General features: G+C 41.4%; 3 protein-coding genes across 7 annotated transcripts in view; 2 read left to right on the forward strand and 1 right to left on the reverse strand.

The window, feature by feature from the left end:
• Window positions 1-2047: 2047 nt before the first annotated feature.
• On the reverse strand, window positions 2048-5095 carry rhov (ras homolog family member V). The gene is made up of 3 exons (XM_029496130.1): window positions 4757-5095; window positions 4303-4361; window positions 2048-4046 (listed from the first exon to the last, which is right to left on the reverse strand). The coding sequence occupies exons 1-3, from the start codon at window positions 4959-4961 to the stop codon at window positions 3600-3602; spliced, it is 711 nt and encodes a 236-aa protein (XP_029351990.1). The 5' UTR covers window positions 4962-5095; the 3' UTR covers window positions 2048-3599.
• Window positions 5096-5633: 538 nt separating this feature from the next.
• On the forward strand, window positions 5634-10580 carry vps18 (VPS18 core subunit of CORVET and HOPS complexes). The gene is made up of 9 exons (XM_029496434.1): window positions 5634-6052; window positions 6169-6310; window positions 6449-6540; window positions 6837-7087; window positions 7232-7585; window positions 7685-8947; window positions 9052-9261; window positions 9346-9582; window positions 9682-10580. The coding sequence occupies exons 1-9, from the start codon at window positions 5950-5952 to the stop codon at window positions 9976-9978; spliced, it is 2949 nt and encodes a 982-aa protein (XP_029352294.1). The 5' UTR covers window positions 5634-5949; the 3' UTR covers window positions 9979-10580.
• A 705-nt stretch (window positions 10581-11285) lies between these two features.
• Window positions 11286-24616, forward strand: part of ino80 (INO80 complex ATPase subunit) — a 32324-nt gene continuing 18993 nt past the window's right edge. For 3 of the 5 annotated variants that reach the window (XM_029496743.1, XM_029496746.1, XM_029496745.1), the window contains exons 1-25: window positions 11286-11417; window positions 12741-12805; window positions 13146-13337; window positions 13766-13923; window positions 14059-14126; window positions 14384-14530; window positions 14625-14745; window positions 14875-15080; window positions 15201-15254; window positions 15373-15576; window positions 15759-15963; window positions 16296-16363; window positions 16473-16694; window positions 16877-16957; window positions 17388-17483; window positions 18293-18352; window positions 18469-18611; window positions 19107-19191; window positions 19286-19403; window positions 19608-19693; window positions 20599-20766; window positions 20946-21079; window positions 21400-21467; window positions 21708-21801; window positions 22325-22541. In XM_029496743.1, the coding sequence (XP_029352603.1) occupies window positions 13186-13337; window positions 13766-13923; window positions 14059-14126; window positions 14384-14530; window positions 14625-14745; window positions 14875-15080; window positions 15201-15254; window positions 15373-15576; window positions 15759-15963; window positions 16296-16363; window positions 16473-16694; window positions 16877-16957; window positions 17388-17483; window positions 18293-18352; window positions 18469-18611; window positions 19107-19191; window positions 19286-19403; window positions 19608-19693; window positions 20599-20766; window positions 20946-21079; window positions 21400-21467; window positions 21708-21801; window positions 22325-22541 (2955 nt within the window). In that variant the 5' untranslated portion in view covers window positions 11286-11417; window positions 12741-12805; window positions 13146-13185. Of the gene's footprint in view, window positions 11418-12740; window positions 12806-13145; window positions 13338-13765; window positions 13924-14058; window positions 14127-14383; window positions 14531-14624; window positions 14782-14874; window positions 15081-15200; window positions 15255-15372; window positions 15577-15758; window positions 15964-16295; window positions 16364-16472; window positions 16695-16876; window positions 16958-17387; window positions 17484-18292; window positions 18353-18468; window positions 18612-19106; window positions 19192-19285; window positions 19404-19607; window positions 19694-20598; window positions 20767-20945; window positions 21080-21399; window positions 21468-21707; window positions 21802-22324; window positions 22542-24616 lie in introns of all 5 variants that reach the window. The other 2 variants (XM_029496742.1, XM_029496744.1) reach the window with 1 other exon arrangement.

The raw sequence follows: 24616 nt of genomic DNA on the forward strand, positions 1-24616 counted from the left end.
TTCACCATAACTATGGTCCGCCTGACTTTTATCTGCCCTCATGAAAATCCTGAACATCCCCAACCCTTCAGCGAAACACAGAGTCAAATGATATAAGGCGAAGCCGACATGATGAAAACTATTATTAACGGTCATCACATTTCAAAGTGTTCCGTTGACTACTCCAACGCTAAAGGCCAACAGATGACTTCAAAATGTATCTGTTTGCACACAGATGTTATTTCTAGGTCATTACAACCTTGTATGTGCTATCAATTGGGTCAACAATGCACTCAATACATTCTTTGCTGAGATCTGAGCAGACGGTGGCATCGCTGCAACACAATCTGTCTGGACAAGAAGAATAAGCGGTAAGATAACCAGACAGGTTCTAAACAAATAAACAGCTGAGCAAGTGGTTTATCTAAAGCGCTTTATTTGGAGATAATATTTAAGGTGATTATTCCATAATTAGTCACAGCTGAACCCAAAAGTCCATTGAAGTGCAGCTAATGATGAATCATGATAATTATTTGAATCTCTGCCCTTTTTGTGGCGGTGTTATTTTGACATTTGATCATCTCATTACCTCTGGTCTATAGATCTCTGCTAGAATTTCAGTTTTAAACATTGTTGCTGTTACTGATTCGCCTGTTTACATTAGTGGTTAGTGACTGATTGGCCGTCCCATGAGCAGTGCAAAATACAACAGTGATCATCATTATAAAGCTTACATGGCTAACGTGATGGCAAACAATAGCTGCACATCTCACAGTCATTCAGCAATATTAGCAATATTAGCATTATTTATTTGGGTTAATGTTTATCTCTTCCTGACTGATGGAAGTCTGATATTCAATGAACTTTTAGCTCTGCTGTGGTCCCCACCAACCTCTAAGGGAAACACTGGACTCTATGTCCTCTATCTGGTATTGAGCTGAGAAAAAAGTAACTTTCATCTGTACCTGAAAGTCCTGGGAGAGTGAATCCAACAGTAGTGTTTTGGCATTAAAACCAAAATGAGTTAAATTGATGCTAAAATACAGAATGGAGCCGATCCAGCATTTGATCCAACTGCAATATAAAAATGTTGATTATAGTAATTTTAACTTCTTTTCATATTCCTCTTAGAAGGTCCAAGCTTTTCCAGACGGCCATGACTGATACCAGCTGCTGCATGAGAGTCAGATGAAAGTTAAGGAGTCCGTATGTGTCAGCAGTGTCAGATGACAAAACACCAGCTCCTTTCTCTGACCTCTCCATATGAGGTCATAAGCCTGAGACATGGATGTGCTGCTTAACCCACTGATAACAGCCGTTCAAACAGAAACCTGACACATGGCTGCACAACGGACAGCACACTGCCTAATGGCAAACAGATTGGTGATGTATTGGGGTGAGTGCATGTTTTTAATCCTCCTGCTCATCTGTGACTCATCCAACCTGCTCAGAACGAATGCACTTCAGAGCGTTGACCCCCTGTCACATTCACCCCAATTTGTTCACAAAGAAAACTGTGCTCAGGCTTATTTTCTCCTCTCAGTCTCAAAACAAATACGGTTGGCCTTTTTAATCCAGCTTTCAATTCATTGATGTTGCCAAAATTCATCAACAACGTGCTCACTTCATTATTGTAAAGAAACAGCACACTGCTCCTGTTTATTCTTAACCATGAAGCCTGATTCAGTCACTCTACGCTCGGTGCTCCCATGTCTCCGGGCCTTTGAAAAAGACACAGCCACACAGAGCAATCAGTCACAGCATGCCAGCATGCCATGCCACTGCCAGACTATCAGCAGTCATGTGGATTGCATTAGAATTGGTAGCCCCGCAGCACAGCTGGAGGCCAGAGGTTACTTATCATATCCTTGGATTAGGAGAAGATGGAGGAAAGGTACCTGGTGTGGAGAGGAGGATTATACAGACTCCCCATAGAGACCAGTACTCGCTGCTTTTCAATGCTTTATTTCCCTCTTTGTAGAAACTCTTCCCCAAATGTAAAGTAGCTGCTACTATCAGATGTGTTCGGAATCAATTGTGATCTAAAAATATAAATCAACGCAGGAGCTATAATATGCACTTCATTTATTTGCATCACATCACTGTGACATGTAGAAAAACGTTGAGGGAGATAGACAGCGATACAAATTTTACCAAGAGTTAATGGAGAAAATATATGCATTTTAAATCCATGTCTTAACTGTTATTTCTAAAACACAAACTTGACAAGTGAACTGTTTTAACAAACAGAATAGATTATATATTAGACTGACTTCCACAAGAAGCATAGTAAAGCTTTTTTCTGGTTCTGGTCACATGCAAACATTTGTATCTCCACCAGATATCATGACACTGCATTTCAAAATATTTTTTTTCTGTACAGATGTCACAGGCACAAAACTTTTTTAAAAATAAAAAAAAAGTGTATGACCTACACTTCCATTCACACAGACACTGTTTAGCATCCTATTTAAGAGATTAGGAGTGTATTGAGCATATAAACAAAGAAGGGGCATAGAAAAAAAAAGAAGCCAGGGTGATGGTGGAGGTGGTGGGAGGATCTGCAGGGTGGAAATGAAGACACCTGCAGTGCTTGGTTTTACAGATGCAGATTGATGAGACAGGAACAAAAAGCCAAAAGTTAGTGCTCCCGCGCAACCTTTCACATCGAACAAGAGGATTTTCAAACAAGTTCCTGAGCCAACATGAGGATTCAAATAAAAGAAATGCATTTGTTTGTGATTTGCCACAAACAAATCCTCCTGTTGTACCTCTTTTTTTTTTTTGAAATCAATGTTAAAATGTCTGATAAAATTTTACCAAACGAAAGTTAAGGATGATCCGTATGTCCGTATGTATTATCTTGTGGGCCATTAAACGCCCACCCAAACCAGCTGAGGGATTTCACACACAGGTAAGAATGTGCCACTTAGGACCGGACTTGCAGCTGATGCATATAAATAAACTGGTGCAGCCAGACAGCCAAAATACAACAAAGAAGTGGCTAACACCCATCTGCTCAATCATAGCCTCACAGTTTCTGTTTCGCACTCCCGAACTTTGAAAAGCTTCAATTGGTGGTGAAGTTCACCATGCAAATTTAGAGCATTTACATGATGGTAAGGTTTATTCTTTGTGTGGCTGTGTGTTCAGCAAGTTGGCTTCATATGCCCCTCCCTTTAGAAACTCAATTCACTGCCCTTTCCTTTCAAATGGTTCATCAGCGATGCCTCCACATTAAAGCATACCCATACTTCTTTATTTATAGGTCGATGATTATGTATATTCTGCTGCTCTGGAACAATGATTTGTTTGAATGTAATGTAAACACTGCCGTTCTGAGGGTTATATGATGGATCGTGTGACAAGTCCTGGCTGTGATTGACCCAGAATTCTCTCAGCTGTTTTCACTAATGTTCATTCCCGATGCTCACTGTGCCAGTTTTTAGGTTTTGTTTTTTTTTTTATCTCCTGTACCACTTGGCGTCCCACACTTAATGACCCAAACACCGAAGAGGGAAAAATGCTTAACTATCATTGGTGAGACCTGTGACATTAAGTGAAAGTGAAGAATAAATATTAAAGTTTTTGTCTTCAACCCACAGGGTTAAGAGTCCAGTTCAGATGAAGCAGAAGAACTTTTTCCAGCTGCACCTAGAGAACGCTTTGGTGCGTCTGTCAGAAAACCTCCTCTTCTTGGTCTTGCGAGCTTTGTTCTTAATGGCTGCAAAGATGGCCGCATCAAATGTCTCCTTCAAGTTCTTTTGCGTGAGTGATGAACACTCAATGTAGTCTGCAGCCCTGATCTTGTCCGCCATGCTCCGGGCGCGAGAGCTCAGAACTGGCTTGACATTAGATCTGTCCAGATTTATGAGGACGTTCACATCTAGTAAGAGATCCGACTGGGTCCCAACAAGGATGATTGGTGAGGACGAGTTATAAGCCCGAATCTCTGGAATCCACTTCTTGGTAATGTTGTGAAATGAGGTGGGGTTGACCATGCTGAAGCAGAGGAGGAAGACATCCATATGGGCATAGGACAGAGCCCTGAACTCATCAAATTCCTCCTGAATAGAACATGCAGAAAGAGAGAAACAATTAGCGCCAATGAAACTATGAGCAAACATGAGTGAATGAGACTGACTCATACAGTATCAACTGAAGATCTCCTCCTGACTAATGTTAGATCATCCATTTAAATACATGGTGAAATCTTGTTACTGAGTCACATATATATATCTTCATAATTCATCTGCCATAACAATAAAATAAAAAAAAAATAAAAGAATCAAGAATATTGTATGAACAAACTGATATTCTTACCTGCCCTGCTGTGTCCAGAAGCTGAACTTTAACGGGCGCTCCTTCTACTTGGACCTGACCTGTTGCAAACCAGAGATATATATCAGTTAGTACCAAGTCTTGTTTCATTTCAGACGAGAAAGAAAAAAAAAATACAAAAGTTAGACACATATAGCACGCTTAAGGCAAATACATTATAAAAGGAGGTTATCGCTTTAAAGGACCTATTTTCAAATGAGTCTTAAATTGGCAACTATCAATTTCGAAAATTTCTTCAGAATAGTATTTTCTAGCAATGCGAAATGCACAGAATATAAACGTATAAACAGTCTTTAAGTTTACACTACAAACTACAGGCTACCTCTGTACTGAACCAACACATCACATCAGTGTGCTTGCTCTCTACAACGCAGCACTCAACATGATACCGTCCGGAAAGTTGGTTATTGGAGCAGCATGTGTTCAGATCACTCACCGGAGAAGACGTCAAATGCCGTCTGCTTGTACTCTGTCGGATAACCATTGGTGGTGTAGCTGACGATCATGCTGGTCTTCCCGACGGCTCCGTCTCCGACCAGCATGCAGCTGATGACGCCGGGCTCCAGCTCGTCCTCCCGGGTGAGCCCGCAAGCGGAGGGGACTCGGGACTCGTGGTAAAAGTAATCCATGTGAGGTGGCATGTCGAGCCGCTGTCACAGAGTCTGTCTGCGGACACCCCTGCTGTCCGATGCCCGAGAGAGGATACTGAGAATCAGCAGAATGAGCGCAGCAGCGTCTCTCACATATCTCCAGGCTGCTGGGCCTGCTCTGACTGACGGGACACATGTGTGGGCTGGGTCGCTTTCAAGGCCAATTTATCCTCAGACAGGTTGCGATTTTGCATAGACACTCCTACCGAGAAAGAAAACAAGAGATGTTCCTCGAGGATGGATAGATAGATAGATAGATAGATAGATAGATAGATAGATAGATAGATAGATAGATAGATAGATAGATAGATTGATTGATTGATTCGATGTTGAAGCGAATTATTAAAAAGAACTATTATTGCTACTGTTATATATAACTAAATTATTTAATAAAGAATCAAAAAGATAATTAGTAAAATTGGGCAGATAAGTCTTTTTTCTTTTATTTTCTTTATTTTCTTTCTTTTTTCTTTTTTTTTTTACTAAGGCACATGAGTTTAATTATACACACACAAAAACACAAACTGATGGTACAATCATAATGCCATTTGTTTCCAGTGTTTTCAATCTCTCGCCCTCTTTTGGATAAACTACGCCCCCCTGTGTCAAAGACAGGCCCTGTACACTGAATGTGGATCACATGATCCCCTAAGTCACCTGATTATCCGAGTCCACCCTGTGCTGTGCGGTCTGAATCTAAGTTAGCTGTTGTGATGTGAATGGGAAGGTAGGAGCAGTCCAAGTTTCTCACATTTCTGTGTGTAAGCTGCACTGAGGGATATTTTACGCACTGCACTTCTCCGTTTGGACGCATGCGCGGAGAGGAGAAGCGCTGCTGAGCCTCAACAAAAGGAAGCTGCGATAGCTAGCTAGTTTAGCTTTTTAGCTATGTCGTATGTCTAACTGGCTCTCTGCCCCCAGCCTTTTTTATCTGGAGAGACTTTTCATATAGGTTGTTAAATAAAGTCAAAGTCCAAGCATGGCTTCAATTCTGGACGAATACGAGGACTCGCAAAACACGAGGCAGAGTGCGCAGCAGCACAGCCGCTTGTCAAACACCAACATTGGGATAACACATTCAGGTAGGTCGCTCCATACGGTCAGACGCATCCACCAAAACATTAGGATGATCAATGTGTAATAAGAGCTAAATATTGTTGAAGGATTGCTTTCACTGATATATGTTCCCTCACGCCAGGCTTTGTGAACGTGAGACTGGAGGAAGAGAAGCCAATATTCAACAAGCAGAGGATCGATTTTACTCCGCCGGAGAAGATAAACCATCTTGCAGTCTGCAACAACCAGCTCTGCATGAGTCTGGGAAAGGACACTTTGTTGAGGCAAATAACGCTATCTGTGGTTTTGATGGAATTGGTTGGATTTACTCCCTGCACTTCTCTGTTATTACTGCTCCATTTGTTTTGTTGTAAAGTCTATAAAATGTGTTATTACACGTTTTCATGTCCTGATCTACGTAGGATTGACTTGGCCAAGCCAGATCAGCCAAACCAGATTGAATTAGGAAGAAAAGATGACAGCAGAGTGCACAGATTGTTCTTGGACCCAACTGGTGAGAAAAGACAAAATTCAAAGTATTCAAATTTTCCTTTGCATACACTGACCTAAAATCATAATTGAATTAATTGCTATATTGGTATTGTGCTATCACAACGTAAAAATGCTTCTCAATATTAATCCAATTATTTAAAACAGTAATTTGAAGTGTTTAAGTAAGACTTTTGCTGAAATACAGGCAACATCAGCTCCCTGGAAGTTGATGCTGCTGCATTATTCATAACATTACCCAAGTTGTGCCATGGTTTGGACTTATTAACAACACCTCTTTTCCATACTTTCCCACCGCAGGCTCCCATTTGCTAATCAGCCTGAACACCAGTGAGTGTCTGTACCTCAACAGGAACACCCAGAAGGTGCGCAGTCTGTCCCGCTGGAGAGGCCACCTCATTGAGAGCGTGGGCTGGAATAAGCTGTTGGGTAATGAGACAAGCACAGGACCCATTCTCGTTGGCACCAGTCAAGGCATCATCTTTGAGGCTGAGATCTCTGCCAATGAGGGCAGCCTGTTCAACACAAATCCAGACCAATATTTCAGACAGGTCAGATTAATTATCTGAGAATGCAATATTTTGCCTTCAAAATATACATTTATACATACTATCTCAGGTGGTACTGTTGTATCTGTCATCTATTATATTACTGTAACTAAAATAGCAGAAATAACACGTTCTTATCTGATGCAGGTCCACTCCCTGGAGGAGGATGGGAAGCCGGCACCTGTCTGCTGCCTGGAGGTGGAACGTGGCCTGGAGAACAAGTACTTCATCATTGCGACCACACGCAAACGCCTGTTCCAGTTTGTGGGTAAGGTAGCCGAGGGGTCAGAGCAGCAAGGATTCAGTTCCATCTTCAACCAGAACCAGGACCTGCTGCCAAGTTTCCAGGAATTCCCAGCCAATATGGGCTACAGCGAGATCACCTTCTACACCTCAAAGCTGCGGACCTCCCCCAAAGCATTTGCCTGGATGATGGGTAATGGAGTTCTTTATGGTCAGCTGGATTATGTCAGGCCCGATTCCCTGCTGAGTGATGTACAGGTAAATATTTATGTAGAAAAATTCTTATAGCTCAATAATGTTTAGTTCTACATTTTTTTGGACATATTGATCCTTATTTCCTCTCTCGTGATTCAACAGGTATGGGAGTACACCACGGACATTGACCTTAGTGTCAGGAAACCTCTTTCTATTGTGCTGACACAGTTCCACTTCCTTTTGTTGCTCCATGACCGAGTGAAGGCCATCTGTACTCTGAATGGCCAGGTGGTATTTGAGGATGTGTTCCCAGACAAATTTGGCCCACTTAAGAAGATGATCAAGGACCCAGTAGGTGGGCTGGTGTGGATCTATACTGAGCGGGCGGTCTTCAGGTATCACATCCAGCGTGAGGCCAGGGATGTCTGGCAGATGTACATGAACATGAACAAATTTGATCTGGCTAAGGAGTACTGCCGTGATCGCCCAGAGTGCATGGACATGGTGCTGGCAAAGGAGGCTGAGCACTGCTTCCAGAATAAGCGGTACCTGGAGAGCGCCAAATGCTATGCGCTTACACAGAACTATTTTGAAGAAATAGCACTAAAGTTTATTGAAGCCAAACAAGAGGAAGCACTGAAGGAGTTCTTATTGAAGAAATTAAATAATTTGAAACAGAGTGAGAGAACGCAGATCACTTTGTTGGTCACCTGGCTAGCAGAGCTCTACCTGAACCGCCTTGGCCAGCTAGAGAGTGATGGAAACAGCATCATCTTCCAGGAGACCCGTGATGAGTTTCGGCATTTCCTCAGCAGCCCTAAGCACAAGGAGTGCCTATTCAATAACCGCAGCACTATCTACGACCTGCTAGCCAGCCACGGCAATGTGGACGACATGGTGTACTTCTCAGTCGTCATGCAGGACTACGAGAGAGTGATATCCCACTACTGCCAACATGATGACTACTGCGCTGCTCTCGAGGTGCTCTCCAAGCACTGTGATGAAAAGCTTTTTTACAAGTTCTCTCCTGTTCTCATGCAGCACATTCCCAAAAAAGTGGTAGATGCGTGGATTCAGATGGGCAAGAAGCTGGACCCAAAAAAGCTCATTCCTGCTCTAATGAACTACAGCCAAATGGGCAGCACCCAGCAGATCAGTGAAACCATTCGCTACATGGAGTTCTGTGTGTATGAGCTCAATGTGAAAGAGGAGGCGATCCATAACTACCTTCTGTCGCTCTATGCGAAGTATAAGCCAGACTCTTTGCTGTTGTACCTCGAGCAGGCAGGTACACATGCCTCAGAGATATACTATGACTTGAAGTATGCTCTCAGGTTGTGTGCTGAACATGGATACCTTCGGGCCTGTGTCCTCGTTTATAGGATCATGGAACTGTATGAAGAGGCAGTAGATCTTGCATTACAAGTAAGTGATGCATGCTTCTGGGTAAATATTCCAAATATACATTTTGAATTATTGTGACAAATTTTGACAGTGCCACTAACTTATTATAAATGTATTATTTAAAGGTAGATGTAGACTTGGCTAAGTCATGTGCTGACCTGCCCGAGGATGATGAGGAACTGAGGAAAAAGCTTTGGCTGAAGATTGCCCGGCATGTGGTGCAAGAAGAGAAGGATGTGAAGAAAGCCATGAACTGCCTGTCCAGCTGCAACCTGCTCAAGATTGAAGACATCTTGCCCTTCTTCCCAGACTTTGTCACTATTGACCACTTTAAGGTTTGTAGTTTAATATTTCCTTTCATGTCTTTTGAATAAAGATGTCACTTTTCATCATCTCAGTTCTACTGACTGGTTCTTCAGGAGGCCATCTGTAGCTCCCTGGAGGAGTACAATCAGCACATTGAGGAGCTGAAGCAGGAAATGGAGGAGGCAACAGAAAGTGCTAAACGCATCAGAGAAGACATTCAAGAAATGAGAAACAAATATGGTGTGGTGGACTCCCAAGAAAAGTGTGCTGCTTGTGACTTCCCATTACTGAACAGGCCATTCTACCTATTCCTTTGTGGACATATGTTCCACTGTGACTGCCTGTTCCAGGTAACTATTTTATGGAAAATTAGTCAACTCCAATCCTCCACAATTCCTAAAAAACTTAAGTGTTGAAGTTATGTTCCCTGTTTTTCACACTCCTTCTAGGAGGTGACCCCTCACTTGTCAGCCTACAAGCAGGGTCGCCTTGAGGAGCTTCAGAAAAAGCTTGCTGCAACTACACAATCTTCCAAGTCACGCCACCGCTCAGTACCCAAGGATGAAGGAGACACTGCCAGTCTTGGAAAAGGCAATGCAGGCACAAGCCGGGAGCAGATAAAATCAGACATTGATGACATCATTGCATCAGAATGCGTCTACTGCGGTGAACTAATGATCAAATCCATTGACAAGCCTTTCATTGATCCCCTGAAATTTGAGGAGGAGAAATCCAGTTGGTTATGAACAAGGCGTCCATGTGAAAGAGACATTTGACAGTCCCAATTAATGTATATTAGTGAAACTGCATCATTCACAGGACAGACATGTTCAGTGCTACTACTGATTTCCTGTTTGGAGTGCCTACTATTGAAAACTGTCAGCTTCATTTGCTCTCTTCTTTTGTTGGCAGTGTTTAAAGCTTATTTAGAAATCTTTGCACTTTGAAAGGGAGCATTTATTGAAAACTGGACATGATTCAATGTGTATATAATATCACCAGGGCTTTACAGTACATAAATGTGCCTGAACCTTTAATTACAAATATAAAAACGGATTCAGTCAATACTGCACTATATATGTTAACAGCATTTGTGTACGTACTTGTTTGGGCCAATAAACATTATATAACCTTAGATAATACCCGTGTTTCCTTAGCTGAGTTCAGCTTCTCCAATGTACAGGCCTGTGGCCACCCAGCGGTTAATGTGGAGCAGATGATCAGTTATTTAATGTTTGCCTTTCTGCATTCTAGTTGTACCACAATACAGCTTGCTAGTACTGATGGATTGATTATTTGGTTGTTTTAATTGTAATAAATATTAAAGAAATAAATGAAAAAACTATCTATTGAGAGAAATTAGCACAATTCATTGCAGTTACTCAGAATGGAGTATACAATTTCTGGAGCAATTGAAAAATCCATAAAAGGAGCTGAATTTGAGCCATATTCACACAGTTTGGAATAAAATTGGTCTTGGATCAAGCTGTAGTTCAGAAGGGAGATTTAAGTTTTGACACACACACCATTTTAATTTTACCAGCTTTATTTAGAGTTTTTGACGGAAATATCGTCTATATCACATCTTAATCGCTGCTGTAAAATACAAATAATTATAACATTTGTATAAAGCAACTTTTCATAAAAAAAAAGCCTGGACTCAATCCTCAACACAACACATCACAGAATAACTTTTTAATTGTCCCATTTTTGTCGGTGCAAAACTGTCTCACCATACCTTAAACGGAGTTTCCTTCTGATGACGTAAGACGCAGCTCGGTAATCTTCGCAGCGGGCAGACACTATTAATCAACATCGGAAATGAATCGATACTATTCTATTACTTGCTAGTTTACGCCCCAAAACGGCACATATGGGCGACTTTTCCATGGAATTATTACTGAAAGGTGTCACTGGGGTTTTCTGTCGAAACAGCGTCCTAGGACACATCGACAAGCGAGCATCCCTCTCTCTGTGATTGATTAAAACGCCTGCTCCTTGCTGTACCCTCGCCATGGCGTCGTGTCTCTGCTCTCTCAGTAACAGAAAGTGGCCGCCTCTCTGCTGTTGCTGCCGACTCAAAGCTCACAGACTCGCTCGGCGCCCCAAACCGCCATTTTGGAGTGAGAGAACCGAGAGTCGGCAGCAGCGACGAGAGAGACGAAAAGGGGGACACGGGGCCGAGGTGAGATACTCCGTGGTGGTTGTTATGGCGAAGGAGCAATGGGGGGAAGATGGCCGGGAGGGAGAAAGAATTAAAACATGGGGATCATTCGTTCACCAGGCAACCGAGTCCCTGCTCGTGTCCGCAGCAAGGGTGCAGCAGGCGCGGGCGGAGGGCCTGGCTGCGGCAACGAACTGGCTAAAGAACCACCATTAAACCGATATCATATCTAAATACATTGTTTAGGAAGGGAGGTGGCGGCCTTAAAGAGACAGAGTCGATTTGAATGCTTCATATTAATGGTGTGAGAGGACGTCTGAGGCGAAACGCAGTAGATTGTCATAAGCTACCCCAAATGGAGAAAAGCTACAGCAGACCAGGCGCAGCCGGCAGGGAGTCGCCCCGTACCACAGGCCGAATGCCGGGCAAAAAAAAACTAAACGACCACCGGTGCTAGCAGAAACATTTACCGTGGTTTACTTAAAGGAGAGATCCGTCTCCGCGTGCACGCCAGCACCTTGACCCTTTCCTATCATTGATCGGGAGCCAAGGCTGCTTGTGCTCACACAGCGAGTCGGCTAACGGTCGTTAGCTTGCGAGCTAGAAAATAGTGCACCATCCAAGGTTAGCTAGTAAAGGCGAGCTAATGCTAGCGGGGATTTTCAGGGCAGCTAATAAAAACATAAAAAAAAAAGAGTCACGCTGGCAAAGGGAGCTGTTTATGATCACACGGCCCTCAGGTTTTCTTGGTTAAAAAAACAAAACAAAACAAAAACGAAAGTCTTGCTTGTCGTTAGTTCTCATCCAAGCAGGGCAATGGACTTGTCTTAAAAAAGTCATTATAGAGGACAACTTGTGTAACTTCACTGTATCAGTGTCACTATTGGGAGAGTCTCCTGTCTACTTAAAAATAAAATGACCTCGTCTTAATAGTCACTGACGTTACCAAACTATCTGCACATAATTTGCTCCAGTTTCAGCTCGTAATAAATAAAGCATGCTGTGTAATATGCAAACCTGTCTGTATTGTGTGAGATACAAGAAAGGAAAATAAGGAAGAAAAAAAATCTTCCCAAAAGTAGACATACACTTTCCTCAGTGTCATATTAATATTATAAATATGGAGGTGATTACAGTTTAAATACACAGTAATGATTTTTTAGATTGCACAATGTTCTATGGAGGCAGTTCCTTTTTTTTTAAATTCAAGAACACTCACATTGTCATTATTGCTTCACAATTAAAAAAAATAACTTGTGTAAAAGTGCAGCAGTTCCATGTAAAACACTTTTCACTTGTGCTATTTCAATACAAGTGGGTGATGGTGTGTTTCCTGTTTTGTAGGGTCATTCACCTTTGTCTAATCATTAATGTTGGAATCAAGAACAATGATATCTTTTGCTGAGAAGGTAAGTCCACTGTATCTACTGTATTTTGAACAACAAATCGGTTGGTGCTATCCTACATGCCGAGCCATTGGTTTAGGTGGAAATGGCTATTTTATTTCTTGACAATATCTAAAACACGAGTGGCAACTGAGAACCCTACAAGGATCTAAGGAGAATATCTCCTGAATCTCAGATTTGACTATATGGGTAAAGCTCTCCATGAAAAATGTACAAATCATTTTACATGGCAAGAGTCTTCAAAGCTCAAGTTTGGTAAATTACCCTAACGCATTGAACCTTAACTTAATCTATAATGTGCTGCTCATGCTGACTGAATATCCCTTTTATTCTCTCCCCACAGTAAAAGTTCTTGCCCTGCTGGGCAGAGGTGTCTGTGCTGCATGGCGTCAGGGCAGGGTGGCCGGCTGGAGGTTGGGGCATCGGGGAGCTCCGGCCTGGCCAAACCTCTCTACCTGCAACGCATAGAAAGATCACTTAGGTTGGACAGTTTCCTGCGGCAGACAGCCGCCATCTTCAACAGAGACATAACCAGGTAATGGCAGAAGAGGGGTTAGGGTGTGGGAACACACATGCAGCACTCGGCTACTGGTTTGTTCCAGAGCACATTCTACAATTCATTTCAGCAGGTGTTGCAGTTTAACACAGCTTCTGTTTGTATGTAAAGAGTGCTGTAAACAGAATTTTGTGGTTACAGGGTTTTAAGATGAACCAATTGCAACTAATTGTTTTATAAACACTAAAGTGCATCTTAGCCAACTCTCATTATATTGGTCTATTAAAACTACTTTTAAATGAAGCAAAAAGCTAAATTCATTGTGACTTGATCTCTTTTCTATTTTATATCACATTCATTCAGTCAGTAGCAGCTAATTTACTATCCCAGTATTAGACCCAGGATGCAAATGGTAAGTTTATAACTTATTATTTATAATAATAATAAATGTATTTCTTATTCTCCAGTGATGATAGTGACGACAGCGATGGTGCATTGGGGACAGGGCTATCCCTGGACCACTCCACTCAACATACAGCGTTGACAGTGAAGAATGAGTCATGCGAACAGATGGATGGGTTGGCAGAGGGCAAGCCCCTCAATGGGGTTCTGCTACAAGGGAAAGGTAAGACACACATAGAAAATTCTTAAATTAATACACAATAATGTGCCCACTGCTGTCATAAATACAGTTAACGCATCTTCATTCACTCTTTCACATCTAATATATGATTTCTTTCTCTTCTTTGAAACCCCACAGACCAAAAGGCAGATAAAACAAATCTCTATAATTTCTCCAAGGTGAAGAAAAACAGGAAGTGGCTCAAGGTATTTTATAAAATTTCCCATTCAGAGCAAAATTTTAAAGGAAACTGCACATAATAATAAGAGTAATACATAAAGCAAGTGTAACACATAGGCAAAAAGCCAAAAAAATTTAATAGACAAAAGTCCTTAATTTCAACCTGAACAAGGAAATTTGCCCGATTTGTACTTTCTCTGTGTAGTGTGTAGTGTGTGTTTACAAGCTTTCCTTACCATCTTCATTCTGCTTCCTAACCACATCTCTGCTCTGTCTCCTGCAGAGCATCTTGTTGAGTGATGACACCACAGACTCAGACACAGAATCTGATGACTCTGATTTCAATTTATCCCGGGAGGAGCTGCATGATATGCTGAGGTTACATCGCTACACCCGGCAGCATCAGAGCAAGTTCCACTCTGACCGTGAGGTACACATGTTCACAAATACATTGCAAAGAAATATATGGAATCCAAATATAATGCATTTTTGAAATGTCATTGTATCTTATTTTTGTGCTGCAGTTTCACCAATATCAGCACTATAGCACTGGACTCCTCTCCACTCATGACCCTTTTTATGAGCAACAGCGCCACCTAATGGGCCCAAAGAGGAAGAAGCTCAAAGAAGAGAAGAAATTCAAGGGTGAAGACAAAAGAGAAATCTCTGGAATCTCCTGGAGTGATTATCATATCAATGCAGCAAAGAAAAAACATGTTTTTGTTTTTTGTTTTTTTAAGAAATAGTTTATGAGATTTATATATTTTTTTTCAGCCAAACTGAAAAAGGTGAAGAAGAAGAAGAAACGAGGAGAGGGAGATTTTCTTGAAGAGGGGCGTCCTTACATCACTAAGATCTTTGCCAAGTTTTCCCATGATGCACCACTGCCCATGGTAAAGAAGAAACATCTGACCATCGAGCAGCTCAATGCACGTCGGCGTAAAGTCTGGCTCACCATCGCAAAAAAGGAGATTCCCAAGGTAATGTGCTTGACACTTCCAAAAAAAAGGGGGGGGGGGCATATAACCAAATGCTCATTAATTTCCTTTTCTGGTGAAATGTTCAGTACCAAAAATTTCCCATTTATTCTCATCTTGCAGTCTTTCAAGCAGAAGACATCTGCTAAAAATCTTGTTTTGACCAATGCTAAAAAGGTAGGTCACATGCCCAAACTGGTGTAATAATGTTACTTATTGAGATTTTTTTCTGAAACAAAGTATCAAATTTTTCTGCTCTTTCTGCCAATTTTCCTCTCTGCTTCCTTTGCATCAGCTGGCTCATCAGTGCATGCGAGAGGTGCGGCGAGCAGCTATCCAGGCTCAGAAGAACTGTAAGGAGACATTACCCAGAGCTCGCCGCCTCACCAAGGAGATGATGCTTTACTGGAAAAAATATGAGAAAGTGGAGAAGGAGCACAGGAAGAGGGCAGAGAAGGAGGCCCTGGAGCAACGTAAACTTGATGAGGAAATGAGAGAGGTAGGTGGAATGAGAGCCGCTGTCTTTACAGATCATTTTACTTTTGCTTCTTTCAGCAGATTTTTTAGTTGCATTATTTGTATAAATGTAAGATATATATATATATATATATATATATATATGCTAAAGATTTTTCAGCAAAATGTGATACATCATTTTTTTCCTCTGTCCCTCCTTTGTAGGCCAAGCGTCAGCAGCGCAAACTAAATTTTCTCATCACCCAGACGGAGCTTTATGCTCACTTTATGAGCGGTAAAGCCAGCGTTGGGGATCCAGGCGGAGATACAGCTCAGGAGGAAATTCTTAGAAAGCTGGAAGACACTGCAGCTCAGAGACAGATAGACATTGGAGGAGGCGTAATGGTCAACATAGGACAGGAGGACTATGGTATAAGCATCTCAGTCAAGTTCATTGTGTTAGTGGAGCACAATATTGATGGCTGGCATTTGTGTATGCCCAAATTCCTTTGTGGAAATGCTGACAAAGGTCCCCTGAACTATATCAAGCCTAAACATAAATGCCAAATGTGTTTATTGCCCCTTTAATCACTTTTGTGCCTGTAGATTATACCTCAAAATCTTAAGGTTAATTAAATCTATAATGTAATACCTTGTAGAAACCCCATGATTTTACATTGCTGTGCTTGTGATGGTTGCTCTTGTGTCTGATTAAATTGGAATCTGTGGTTTTATGCACATTTTGGTTATATGCAATTTCAGATAGTGAATACTACAAGTCTCAGGCCTTGAGAAACGCTAAAGAAGCATATCATATTCATCAAGAGAGAGTAAGTTGATGCGTGCACAGCCTTTGGGATGTACTTATCCATCACATGTGCACACACACACACACGCACACACAGATGTATTGCTATTCTCCAAATTTCTCCCCTGCAGACACGAATGTTTGATGAGGAGGCAAAAGACAGTCGCAGTGCATCTCTGCATGCTGCTGGTGGCTCGTCCTCAGCTGCAGGCTCTGGGTTCGGAGAGAGCTACAGCTTGTCCAACCCGTCCATCCACGCCGGTGAAGACATTCCTCAGCCCACCATCTTCAACGGCAAACTCAAAGGCTACCAACTCAAAGGCATGAATTGGCTGGCAAACCTCTATGAGCAGGTACCCGGCCAATAACAAATTTGTTTCAGTTGTCAGCAGAGTTTGCACTGATGGATAGTTTTGAATAAGTTAAAACACAATTTGATTATTTGTTTTACAGTCATTTTGGGATTCAAATGATTTGTGGCTGTGCTTCTTTTTATGCACTGAAAGGTTTATTTTCTCCTCTTATATCTCTGCAGGGAATCAATGGAATCCTGGCAGACGAGATGGGACTGGGGAAGACAGTGCAGAGCATTGCCCTTTTGGCACACCTGGCAGAGGTGAGAGAGAGCAAAGAGCCAAAGGCCTTTATTCATCACACTCTTTTGAAAAACCATCTGGCATATTCAATTGTCTGCTGCTAAAACTGGCTTATGAAAACATCTGACATCTTCGTGCACCTGCATCCTTTAAAGAGTCCTGCGTTTCTGGCTTTGCAGGTGTTGGAATATTTCATTCAGAGAGAGTTGAATTATTTCATTGTTGTGAACAGCTAATTTGCCATTTCTTTAGATTTTTTTGGGCCACAAAGCTCCAAAGGGAGAACAAGTGGAATACAAGGGAAATGTGAGCTTTTCGCCGTTGAACTGTCGCTGACAGGAAGATGCATGAACATGTTTCCTGTTATTGGGTGCTGCACACATATATGCGTATATGGAGACCACCTGTTGTGGTGGCTGATGGCATCTTTTCTTTTCTGTTCCTGCACAGAGAGACAACATCTGGGGTCCGTTCTTAGTCATTTCTCCTGCCTCCACACTCAACAACTGGCACCAGGAATTCACCCGCTTTGTTCCCAAATTTAAGGTGAGAATGCAGAGCGTTTGTTACGTGAAATGAATGGAAATATTGGCAAAAAACATGTCTCAGGGAATCCTGTTGTCCTCATCAGTGTTGCTGTTCTGTAAAGAACCTGGTGCTGTTTTGTTCAAGGGAAAAGTGGAACTGTAATTTAGGGGGCAGTGTTGTAGCATGACTTACATCAAGGCAACAAAACACTATTTCTACTTTGATGGTTGGGTGGCTGCTCCTTAAAAAAATCCTTTGCATCCTTTAACTGGTCTTTGATGGGTTGTGTGCATTCTTTTGGACTGAAGATCATTAATCAAATAACATCAAAATGTCTGCAGTGCTTCAGCACTTATAGCTCGTTTTTTTGTGTTCAGCACCTAACTATGTCCGTTTTTGGGGTGGCTTGGAAAAAAATCAATTCCTGTCTATTTTGCTAATGAGGTGTGAAAAGACCGTATTACACAATTTGAAGATAAGCTTCCTGAAAACTCAAAGCAAGACTCGATGAAAACAATGAAACACCAGCTTGTGTTGAAAGATGTAATGATGTGAAAATCTTTTCACATCACATTCTAGCTCAACAACTCGCCCACTGAAGCAGTGATTCATATGTGAGGCTATGCCTCAATATTTCTTCTGAGTGCATCAGTGTAGCTTGGTTTAAACTACGTTACTCATTCTAACTGTGCATGTCTTAGAGTACCATAGTTTGAATATAGATAAAGTGAAAACGATTCAGACATGCAATTAGTGCTACTGAATATAAACAGATATAGCAACAGAGCTGACTACATTTTTCCCCTCATCACTGATTTTTCCACCAGGTGTTGCCATACTGGGGAAACCCTCACGATCGTAAAGTGATTCGGAAATTTTGGAGCCAGGTAAGAGTGCGCTAATTTTGGTTAGGAACACTGTTTCTGAAGATAAATCCTTTCTTGTATTTTTTTGTCAATTAAGCCTGGTCATCTTTTAACCCATCACTCTGTCATTTGTACAGAAAACCCTTTATACCCAAAATGCACCATTCCATGTTGTTATCACGAGCTACCAGCTGGTGGTCCAAGATGTCAAATACTTCCAGAGGGTCAAGTGGCAGTACATGGTTTTGGATGAGGCCCAGGCCCTGAAAAGCAGTACCAGGTAAAGCTTTAACATAACAAAAAGTAGTTTTGAAGATGAATTTCAGGTTTAATCCCTGCAAACATAAACAGATGGCAGTAGCTGCTAGAAGAGTGGAAACACACATTCCACTACACACTTTGGGAGTTGCTGTCAGTAATGTAAAAAGGAATAATTTGTAATAAGTTGACCAGAAAATGTAGAACACCTTCTTCTGAAACATTTTTGAAACCAGCCAAAGGAAAAAATAAACAAGTAATAATGTATTTATTCAAATCTGCAACTGCAAAACATGCATCATTTTATGGTGACTGCTGGACTCACGCCAAAATCTACAAACAAATCCAGTCCGAAAATGTTTTTAGAAAGGTTGATCTGTGGATGTGTGTGAGAAATACAATCCCCCAAGTACAAAAACATCCTGCTTAGCGTGAGCAACGGGTGGGATTAAGTGCTAAATAATTATGATGAACTTGTGCAATTATTGCATCAGTCAGCATTTCTGTCTGTTTTCAGTGTTCGATGGAAAATCCTGCTGCAGTTTCAATGTCGAAACAGACTGCTTCTCACAGGGACGCCCATCCAGAATACGATGGCTGAGGTGAGTCCCATGCTTTTTTTTTTTTCCTCACATGCGGGAGTTGTTATGTGCAATGAATAACTGTTGACAAGTGTATGTTTTTACTGTCTCTCAGCTGTGGGCCCTGCTGCACTTCATCATGCCTACGCTGTTTGATTCCCATGAAGAGTTTAATGAGTGGTTCTCCAAGGACATCGAGAGCCACGCTGAAAACAAATCAGCCATCGATGAGAGTGAGTACAGTTCTGAGGGAAAAAAATGTTTTTGTTCTTTTTTTTTTTGGCTACATGTGAAAGTTGTCACCTATTTCTCTAATGTTATTTGTACAGAAATTCTTAAACTCATGTGCCAGCAAAGATGTCTGATTCCTGCTCACTGTTGCATGTAAGTTGCTTTGTAGCTAAACTGATTATTTATTTATTTATTTTTTGTTTCAGACCAACTTTCCAGGCTGCACATGATACTAAAGCCTTTCATGCTGCGCAGAATCAAGAAAGATGTGGAAAATGAGCTCTCAGACAAGGTAGGTTGAATCCCTGAACCAAGCCTGGGTTTAAATCATTGTTGGATGAAATTGGAAAATATTACTAGGTCATTTGAACAAATAAAAATTGCAATAGCTTGAATTTTTGATAGTTTGTTAATTTCATCCTCAATACTCAATTGAAAAAGCCATTTTATATTTCGGCAGTACCAAAAGCAGCTTCACTTCTCCTCCAAACCCTTCATCCAACTTGACACAGAAAATGTTGTAGTATGTTTGTGAATGATGCCGTTGATGGCAGATCCTCCTGACAGATGTTGGACTCAGAGTCTCTCGCTGTCACACATGCCACACACATACTCAATCATATGCTGTGAGAGACTCGATACAGAGTCAGTGGGATGGCAGAGTTCACCACACCCCCACATCTGTCTTTTTCACTTCCCTTCGCACCCACAAATACAATCCTGCCAGCCCATTGTTGTTGGTTTCTCATGTTTTTAGTCAGTCTGTTGAAGCCAACAGTAACTGTTGGAGTTTACTTATGGTTCAAAGGGTTTTTTAAAATATGCTATTGCTGAGTTTTGGTGCTTTGATCAAAGTATGAGGCTTGATAGAACCAAACATTTTGATGTGTGTTTAATGAATGTCGGGCAAGTGGGACATGAGTTCAACAGTCATATTTTTGGTTGAGCCCATGTGAAAATACTGCATGAGCTTTAAAGGAAGTGATATGCGATGAAAATAACATCAAAAATTTGAAAATTACAGTTTCACTTACAATACAGAAAACAACATTTATAATCTAAATATTGAATTTTAAAGTGACAAATTGTGAAGTGGAGATCCAAACCCCAACCATACAGACATTAATTCTTCAGGATAAAATGTATTCTTGACTTAAAAATTACACTAAGCTGATTCTATGGTATCTTTTTTTACAGATTGAGATCCTGACTTATTGCCAGCTGACATCCCGGCAGAGGCTGCTCTATCAGGCTCTGAGGAACAAGATCTCCATCGAGGACCTGCTTCAGTCCTCCATGGGCACGACCCAGCAGGCTCACAGCACCACCTCCTCACTCATGAACCTGGTCATGCAGTTCAGAAAGGTACACATCCTTCCCTCTGTGCTCCAGTGCAAAACCCGAGCCAAGTCAATGATCATAGCTATAAGTTCAATTAGTCATCACTTTCCCATCATCTTACACAATGAGTTGTCAGTTATAGAATAAAAACATGTGGATAACACATCTTCCTATACTTTACTAACTGCTCTGCCTCTGTATAGGTGTGTAATCACCCTGACTTGTTTGAGCGCCAAGAGACACGATCTCCTTTCCACATGTCCATCAAGCCCTACATCATGTTGAAGTTCCTCTACCGTCACGGCCTCATCCATGCACAAAACCAGGCCAGGAACAAGTAAGTCATACCACACACCTCTCCTGACATAGGCACAAGGGCAAGAAAGAGCAAATCGAAGTAAACAAGTGATGAAAAATTTCCTCTTTTATTGTTTTAGAATTGCTGTATTTAGTGTCGACCACATTTGTTTTCACAGCAATTCATTTGAATGTTTTCTGATCTGGGACCCAACTCTCAAAGAATTACTATCACAGCTTTAACTTTACACAGAAATGTTGCGGTTTGGAGTAGGTTCAGTTTGTCATCCCACAATGAGTTGCTTGCTTTTTCTCACATTCAGTGGTGTAACCTTGTCTCTCTCTCTACATCCTCCTCAGATTACTTCAATTGCTGTTCTCTCCCTTCTCCCCGAATCACATCCAACAGTCTCTGTTTCATAGGAAAGGTAAGCACGGATCGAGCTTTCATCCGTAACTAAACAAGGCTCTTCAAGAGAGAAGAATTGTATAAGATTAGCTTTCTCATGAGATGATCGCTGCAAACCTCAGTCTCATCATACTTTCCCTCTACTTTCATCAATGTTTTTTTCTGTTGTTGTTATCGTTCCTTCTTCCAAATTTGGTCTTTTCTCTGTCTCTGTTAATTTTCATATTCTTCATTCTCGGTTTCATTTTTGCTCCCCCAGGTGATGACGAAGGAAGTTGTTTCTCCTTCCTGCGTTTCATCAATGTTTCACCAGCTGAGATGTCCAACCTCATGCTGCAAGGCACCTTAGTGAGGTGGGCTTCAGGTTTCCATCTGTAGATCTGTCACACTTTCTGTCTTTGTTGTGGAGAGAGACAAATGTGTAGGGAATGTCTCTAAGCAAAACCTTGAGCAGGTTTTTACTAGTCATCTGACCAATTGTTCAACCAATAATTGGGACTCGTGTGCTATACACACACAGTGAGAAATTATGTCAGAAATAAGAGCTGTTTAGATTGAGGTTGTTTGAGTTAATCATAAAAAAAGAAAACTATAAAGTAAAGATCGACTTTCTTTTTCATTTTTTTTTAATTAAGCATGCATAAGCACCAAGCCCTCTATTGTGTTAGTACTCATTGCAGCTGTTATTATCCTTGAAATACTAAAAGAACAAATAATTATTATTACATTGTTATACAGAGAAGGCATTAATATGCTTGAATTATAATTTTATAACTTAGTGGCCAATTTTACACATAACAATTTTATGGTTTTCTGTGAAAATTCTTTCTATGATTGTACATTTCCTCTCCTGCCTCGACCCATTCGCTTTCACAGATGGTTAGCCCTTTTTCTGTCCCTGAAAGCTGCATACCGGCTCCACCATCAACGCCTGTTTAGCCTTGAAGAAGAGCGGCCAGAGGAATCCAGAGATGGGGAGGGGGATAGTGGGAGGTTAGAACCTAAGATTAAGTGTCTGTCTCACAAGGACCTGATTCTGTGGCTGAACAGACCCACCAACTTCCCCAACACGCACACCAGCCCTGTCCTCCAGGTAAGGGGTAACACATACTCAAACTGTGGTACACATCCTTAGTTGACAGATAGATGAAATGCCATCTGGGATGGCTGTGTGGCTGACGATGCTGAAATTTTCCCCGGAGCATCAGTTTTTGTTGGGCCACACAGCATGCCCTCTGCCCCAGGCTTCCTTTCGCTTCTCGGGGATCCATTCCGGAACCTAATCCCTGTGTAGCTCTATGACCCAGAAACCCTGCCCTCCTATCTAAATGTCTCAAGGGCCTCTGCAAACCAGAGTCTCCTGTCACAAATGTTAGGGAGAGCTCTAGCAATCATCAAATATTTCTAAATATTCAAAATAGGGTATCTAAAACAGTTTAAATGTTTTCATGTGTTGGATTCGGCAGCTGGGAACTGCTGGGTTTGGATGAAATAGATATTTCTGCATCTGTTGTTCATTATTAGTTCTTCATTGTTTGGGAGGGAGAGACACTCAAAAACACAAGTTCTGGTCTTAATGTATAGACAACCAGATAGTCTAGGCATCTGCTGTAAGAATGTGCTAGTCATACCACTTAACTAAAATGTCCTTGAAGATGCATCCCATCAAACTGCTCATCCAGAAAACAGATATGTATCACCTTACCATCCTGCACCAGCTCGAAGTTAACTTGTGGAAAATGCTGGCAAGGTAATTCCATCCTGCTCTTCCTCTCCTGGCCTCATCACAAGCAGCTGCAGAGCGTCTAAGGTTCACCCCCTGAGCAGTTTATGGACCAAAAGAGGAGAAAAGCATAAGAAACTAGTTCAAATATAAGAAACAGAAACTTGCGAACACTTGGAGAGCCAGAACTTGTATGTGTATTGTGAGACCATTCTGACCCCAGATTCCCACTTGTATTTGTAGAAATTACTCATTCCCACAGTTTCCACTTGTCATTCTTTTGAAGCTGTATCTAGCTGGCACACAGTGCCTCTTTTCTCTGCTTGGCTCATCTCTCTCTGGCAGGGCACTTGACACTGTGGTCATTGCTGTATTCAGCTCTCCTGCTGTTCATGCTGAGGAAGTGAGAGAAGCAGGCAGCTTGGAAAGCTCCTTACCATACCCTGACTTTCAGTCTTGTCTCTGTGGGCCATTGTTTCTGTCTCTCTGTATCAGTCTCTCACGCTCTGTCCATCTAAACTTAAAATGCATCTGCAAGTCACATTACATTTGTATAATACTTATAAATATATTTATATATGTATGTCAACAGTCTTTGTTCCTTACAGTTGTTGTAATGTGTAACTGGTTGCAGTCCCAGTATCGCAGACCCTAACCCTAACCCTAACCCATGAAACTGCAGCCATCCCACTATAGCTTAGTCAATATGCTGTCCACCTTTTACATCTGGTATGATACATTATTGCAATTAGACCAGCTGTTACTCATGAACATTCACTTATCAAACATCCTCTGGTTTTTCCATTAGGGGTTAATACTTTCATTGCTCTGATTTGTAAGATCCCACTATAAAATCCCATGTTTCTGTCTGCTCACATTCAGTGAGTTGCAGAAATGAATACCTACCAACCAACATACGAAGTGAGAGATGATGCCTTTTTTTCATTCCACCATTAGGGGGCACTATGTTTCCACTGGCAAAACAGTATTACACAGAGACATGCACATAACCTTTAGATATTCCTTTCGTACCTACTGCTGCATAAAACTTATTTATCATATCTTCAGTGTCTTAGCCTTTTAATCAAAGGTCACACAATTAAGCATTTATCCAGGGACATATGCTACTAAAATCGTATACTCTCTATAATCATACAGTTTACATAAAATTTAAAGCGTTTAGCTGAAATTTTGCATAACATTTGAGGCTTATTGCCAGTAAAACGTCCATATACTGTCAGTGATAAATCCGCACATGATGGCTTCACTAACCCTCTTTGGTCTTCAGCTACTTTACCTCCATTAGTACTGTTTTTCATTTTTGCTGTTTATTTTTTATATATCCTGTAATTTTTTCTGCCCACACAAATTAAAGCCGGAGTCAGTTCAGCAGGCGATGCTTTCTGAAATTACTGTCATTTTGAAACATATCCCCTCTCTGATAC

This window comes from Echeneis naucrates, chromosome 24 (genome assembly GCF_900963305.1).
Source record: "Echeneis naucrates chromosome 24, fEcheNa1.1, whole genome shotgun sequence".
NCBI lineage: Eukaryota > Metazoa > Chordata > Actinopteri > Carangiformes > Echeneidae > Echeneis > Echeneis naucrates.

What these genes read in the sequence shown, in the direction of transcription:
- rhov (XM_029496130.1), bottom strand. Translation starts at nt 4,961, where the DNA reads ATGCCACCTCACATGGATTACTTTTACCACGAGTCCCGAGTCCCCTCC. An exon ending in GGCATTTGACGTCTTCTCCG is followed by an intron (nt 4,362 to 4,756) that starts GTGAGTGATCTG and finishes GGTTTGCAACAG; the next exon opens with GTCAGGTCCAAGTAGAAGGA. An exon ending in TTCTGGACACAGCAGGGCAG is followed by an intron (nt 4,047 to 4,302) that starts GTAAGAATATCA and finishes TGTTCTATTCAG; the next exon opens with GAGGAATTTGATGAGTTCAG.
- vps18 (XM_029496434.1), top strand. Translation starts at nt 5,950, where the DNA reads ATGGCTTCAATTCTGGACGAATACGAGGACTCGCAAAACACGAGGCAG. An exon ending in CAGTAGATCTTGCATTACAA is followed by an intron (nt 8,948 to 9,051) that starts GTAAGTGATGCA and finishes TATTATTTAAAG; the next exon opens with GTAGATGTAGACTTGGCTAA. An exon ending in ACTGTGACTGCCTGTTCCAG is followed by an intron (nt 9,583 to 9,681) that starts GTAACTATTTTA and finishes CACTCCTTCTAG; the next exon opens with GAGGTGACCCCTCACTTGTC.